This window comes from Protomyctophum parallelum (genome assembly GCF_964188405.1).
Source record: "Protomyctophum parallelum genome assembly, chromosome: 7".
In the NCBI taxonomy this organism is placed as follows: Eukaryota; Metazoa; Chordata; class Actinopteri; order Myctophiformes; family Myctophidae; genus Protomyctophum; species Protomyctophum parallelum.
This window is the reverse complement of record NC_139705.1, coordinates 9,392,601-9,398,613: the sequence shown is the minus strand read 5'-3', so window position 1 is coordinate 9,398,613 and position 6,013 is coordinate 9,392,601. Positions and strand designations below refer to the sequence as shown.

At 39.1% G+C, this 6,013-nt stretch overlaps 1 protein-coding gene across 1 annotated transcript; it reads left to right on the top strand.

The window, feature by feature from the left end:
* Nucleotides 1-1,807: 1,807 nt before the first annotated feature.
* On the top strand, nt 1,808-3,787 carry cdaa (cytidine deaminase a; the record flags this gene model as incomplete). Its single annotated transcript, XM_083769647.1, has 4 exons — nt 1,808-2,003; nt 2,501-2,612; nt 2,972-3,029; nt 3,650-3,787. 4 exons carry the CDS (start codon nt 1,808-1,810, stop codon nt 3,785-3,787), a joined length of 504 nt encoding a protein of 167 aa, XP_083625773.1.
* Nucleotides 3,788-6,013: the final 2,226 nt, after the last annotated feature.

Genomic DNA, 6,013 nt, shown 5'->3' with positions numbered 1-6,013 from the left:
GCACCTTTAAATGTGTTGAAACAATATCCCATCACTGTCATGGAGAACAATAATAAGGAATTCACCGTCAAATGAGCAGTGCCATTTGACATTGGAGTAGCGAGAACAGTACTTTAGGGTGTGTGTACATATCTCACAAAAGGAAAGACCTCTTTGTTCATCAGGTATCATTTATCTTGTTTTCTGCAGGGTGACTTAGGTGGTCCACTTGTCTGCAATGGGAAATTTGAGGGCATTGTCTCATGGGGCAGCAGTTGTGACAGCACATACTATCCTGAAGTGTACACCAGAGTGAGGAACTATGTCAGCTGATCAAATCAACAATCAACCAACACTAACCTTGACAAAACACCTGTGTGCAATGCATTCTGGAGTTATTGAAAACACATTTGTGATCATTCATAGAGGCAGGGGAACTGGGAATTCACCATTTGTCAGCCTTCTGATTGGTCCCTGACCAACCAGCAGGGTCTTTCTGCCTTGTTTGTTAGGACTAATAGGACTAATAATAGGTTACCGGTTGACCATCTGTAAAAAATCATTTTACTTTTGAAAAAAAAAGGGGATCTGAGATCACAAATGTCATTGTGTATGCCTGCCGCTGAGATTTCGGCCACTGAAAAAGATTTTGAAAAGAAAAAGAAAACTAATTTGGCAAACATGTTCAGTTTCTTTGTGTCAATAATTATGTAAATTCCAAAGGGTCATGTTTTATTTATAATTCAGTTTATAAGAAATGTGGGAGCTATGGGATTATAATGTTGCATTTGATAGAACATTTGAGGGTATAGTATGTAATACTGCATATTTTGACAAAAAATAATAATACATTAATTCATGATTTTCTAATCGGCTATTAATGTCGGCTGTCTCTTTGATCACTACTAATCGGAAATGGTCATGACTAATCCATAAAACAGAACACAAACTATGAACAGAACACAAACTATGAAAATATGCTATTGTGCACAAAGCAAAATAATCCCATAACATGTGAAAGTACAGTACAAGTAGTAGAATACAAAGTACAGCACAGTACAGTTCATTACGTGTAGTATAGTACAGTACAAGTACTACAAGTACTACAGTTCAGTACGAGTAGTACAGTACGAGTACCAGTAGAGTACAGTACAGAGCATTGTACAGTACAGTAACTATCACATAAACATATAGTTGCACCACTCAGTTTTCACATAGGCGTGATTTTTATGTTTGGGTTTAGATTTTGTTGTAGGCTACATGCTTACCATTTTACCGCAATGACAGCAGAGCATAATGAGCTAAATATCAGATTCTCAATTTCAGCAACAATAAAATAAATCAGTTTTTTTATATTTGGGTTTTGGAATATTTGTACGCTTACAACCATGTCTACCACAATGACAGCAGAGCACAATGAGCAAAATATCAGATGTTCATTCAGCAACAATAAATCATTTTTTTTTAATGTTTGGGTTTTGGATTATTTGTATGCTTACAACCGTCAACCACATCTACCACAATGACAGCAGAGCATAATGAGCCACTGAGCACACTTCTTATACAGCTTAAAACAGCAGCATCTCTCTAAAACTCATTACACACGCTACACTTACCCTAAAGAACGTGTGGGCCTCCCTCTAGACCACGTGTGGCCCAGCTGTGGGGGCAGGTCCAAAAAAACAGCAATTGTGTCTCCAAAAAAAAAACTGTTTATGCCCAGTTGTAAACTCATCTCTCCACTGCACTGTATCCTTTCCCTCTCTCCCAATATTTCTCTCTTTTTCTCTCACTCTGTCCCTTACTTTTTTCATTTACAATGAATGGGATGGCAAACTTGAAAATCAGTGCATGCAAAGTCACTGAGGCAGTGACAGAAGTCGGCAAGCTAACCATTGAGAAGGACGATTGGATTGAACCACTAATTCGCAAGTCCCAGAAGGCCAAAGAATTTGCGTATTGTCCTTACAGCAAATTCAGTGTAGGAGCAGCCCTTATGACAAATGATGGCACAGTCTTCACAGGTAAAGTACAACCTCTGCTTAAGACTCAACATTACACAAATCTCTGTATTGTAATTTGTCATATACTGTATTGTTATATAATATATACTATATAGTATATACACATGTAACATATGTAATTGTAGCCTATATTACAATATCTCATCTCACAGCCAATTCCAGACCAGTTGTTTAAGCTGCATTCTGAGATTTTTCTGAGTATTGCATGACTACATGCCAAACTACCGTTTCAAAGTTCTGTTCCTCTTTGGTATTATTCCAGAGACAGTAAAGGTCACCTGGTGCAATCACTAAAATGTCACGTCTCACTGAACCAGGAGTGGACCCACAGTATTTATTTACTAGACCCATGGCATCTAGTAAATGAATACGTACGTCGTATATCTGTATCAAGGTTAAAAAACAGAAAGTTATGGACTTTATGTATTATGTTTTATGGAGGCTGTGTGAATCTCTTCCGTTTCATATAAAAACTCAATTCTCTGCTCTGCCAACAGGCTGCAATGTTGAAAATGCATGCTACAATCTTGGTCTGTGTGCAGAAAGGACAGCTATAGCCAAGGCTGTGTCTGAAGGATACAGAAGTTATAAAGCCATTGCCATCTCCAGGTACTACTTTTACCAACAATATACTGTATGCCATTGCCTTTGGATTCAAGCAATGCGTCTAATATTGATTCCCATCATGATTCAGGCTTTAATTAAACTGAAGCTGTTCCTTGTTGCAGCAACTCCTTGTTGTTGGATGTTTACATGGCGTTGTGGTGTGAATGAGAAATATTTTGTTTCCCTCAGGACTTGCAAGGAATAGATTGCCCTGAAAATAAATTAATCTACCTCATCTGCAGACTAGTTAATGTTCTTATTAGAAATTGCAGCACTGCAGCTTGCATGGCATTACTTTTGTGTTAACTGGAATAGATGAGAGAGCACAGTATGTTATAAAAAATAATAAACCAATTTTGCAGTGACCTGGATGAACAGTTCATCTCTCCTTGTGGTGGTTGCCGGCAGTTTATGAGAGAGGTAATATATCTAATGTCTATGGCTTATAATGATAAAACTGATGTAAGTTTTGCCTTTTGTTACATGTAACGAGAGGTGGTAGAGCAGGTACAAGATCAGGTTATCAATCAATGCAGAACAACATTCTGAGATAAAGCTTGCAACCTCTGGGTTCCTTGGGGGGGTAGGACCCTTAGGGTTGTACGGTCATTAAGCCAGGTTTCCATGCCAGTAACCTACACAGCATCGCATGGCACAGACTGCATTTGCAAAGGACCTGGTCCTTTGAGAGCTGAGTGGTGTCTAAAGAGGTACAAAATCTGACCCCTGCACTCAGCCAACCGTTCTTAAGCGCTGAATTCTCATTCTACTACTGTGACACCAAAATCTGGAATGCACCGACACCCTGAAACACTGGTTTCTTTCTAAACTGGCCTGTGAAAGAACATCTATCAGGAAAACTTTGTACAAAGTGTATAGTTTTATTTTGCCATGTTGATGAATTGAATACATAGGACCACAACAGAAACAAGTCCCCAGTCCGTTTTGGTGTTAAAAGTAATAAAATAAAATAAACGACTTACCATGGCCGGTTGAAGCTCTGGATATTGTCTGATGTCCGTTCAAACTTCCCACTACAGTTTGGTGATCAGTGGTCTGTCTTCTTGACCAAACCTGATGGATCCTATATGGAGCTGACCGTGGAGGAACTGCTTCCCGTTTCATTTAGCCAAGACCTGAAGAGGAGAGTTTTCCACACAAAGAATGGGTCAACATGATAATAGACACTGAAAAGTAAGAAATGTGTAAAAAAGAAAAAAAGAAAAGATAAAATGTATAGTTGTTACTGAGGCTTATAGTAACTGTGTTCAATGTTTAATTGTAATTCAATATTGTACTGGTTGTTATATAGGCGTGCGTACACACACACGCTTTAAAATTAGCTTACCTTTTGTGCACACACACACACACACACACACACACACACACACACACACACACACACGCTTTAACATTTTGAATTAGCTTACCTTTTATAGAATTTTAGTAATTCTTTGGGTGTATATATTTATGTATTGTCTTGTACGGATGCATTCTCCTGAACAAAACAAATTTCCTTGTGGATAATTCTAATCATCATTTCTACCTAAAGGCTGAAGACCCCGCTAGCTGTCCCCTTGGTGGTGCACAAACTGTCAATCGGGACCTAAACGCAGGTCACTGGAGATATTGGGTCGCAGAATCATGTACAGCAACATTAGAATCAAGTTATGGGAAATATTTTGGTTGAATGTTCACTTTTAAACACACAGCACTGAGTAGGCTAATTGTTGTTTTTAAATGAAATTTCTGATAATCCAATGTTTACTGGGATATAATGAATTGCATTTTTATAGCGGTTTTCCAAGTGCTCAAAGCGCTTTACAATGGTTCATTCATTCATACATTGGGAGGTGAAGCGGTGAACAGTCGACGCCAGCGTCCTCACTTCCCACATTCACACACATGGTGGCGAGCTCACACCGACCAACTCATTGGAGGCAATGTAGGGTCTTGCCCAAGGACACTTCGACATGTGGACAGGAGGAGCCGGGATTCGAACCGCCGACCCAGGGATCATTGGACGATCTGCTCTACCTCCTGAGCCACAGCCGCCCAATATATAAACTGTTCATGTATATTTAAGAACAGGCTTTGCATGGTGTGAAATTAGTTTGCCTTTATCATTTCTTTACCTTCCTTGTTTTTAAATCATGGCAGTTGTCAGCATTCAAACTATAGTAGTTGTATATTATTACCACGAATAAATGCTACATTGTGTTGCAACACATGGATCTGAGGAAGATCATTGTGTGTGTGTGTGTGTGTGTGTGTGTGTGTGTGTGTGTGTGTGTGTGTGTGTGTGTGTGTGTGTGTGTGTGTGTGTGTGTGTGTGTGTGTGTGCACAGTGTAGTTTGATTGTTTTATTCACAGTATGTAGAATAGAATGTCTGTGATCTTACATTTCATGTATTCCATAATATTATGGAATACATGAAATGTATGCAATTATGGAATACATGAAATGTATGCAAGATCAGTAGATCACAGACATTCTAGGGCTAGACTGGGTACATTTCAAACGAAAGCACAGGTCAATATAAAACTGCTACTTTGAGGATGAAACCATGAAAAGCTGTAAGACTTGTTTACATCAGGCCAGGGACCCTAGGGTACCGCCGTCCAAAATTCAGAAAAGGTAACCGAGGGTGCCGAAAGGGGCTAGCCAGGTCCTTCATTTTCAATTCATCAGAAATTATGTACACACTGCATTAATTGGAAATCATTTGGGGTTGAATGCAGCCATGACATTCCTGAACATAAATGTGGACATGAGTCAAGAGACGTTCTAATTATAATTCTACCCTGAGGCCTGAGGGAAGTATATTAGCTGGGTACCACCAACTCAAACATTTGGGTTATGGACTGAAGACATCACAATCCAGTAGATGGCGGTAGTGCAACAGCTATAGATGCCATTGCCCTACCGTCCATAAAAACAAATACAAAAGAAGAAATAGAAGTTAGTACTAATAGTAGAAGAGGCTCCGTCTAATGAGCAAATTTAAGACTTCCGCTCTGAGAGCTAGCAGATTTAAGACATCCGGTTGCCTTCAGAATAAAATAATATTTTAATTCGTTAATTAAATAACTATTACGTTACATTATTAGTGTAAAAGTGTGTTCTTTTCGTTAAGAATCACCCAACAAGGATTGTAGTTTAGCCCAGCCGGGCAATAGTTTATTATAAGGTCCCGTGCTAAGAGTAGTAATAAACAACCTGTCAGCTCAGTCTAGTGCAACCAACAACGGGTACCGTGCGAGAGGTGCAACCAACAACAGGCACCGTGCGTACCGTGCGTCACGCACTTGTATAAGCAAGGTTCCTATCCAAACAATAAAGGTTCCTATTTCATCAAGAAATAATACACCTATTATAACAATTAGTATTATTATTACATTAC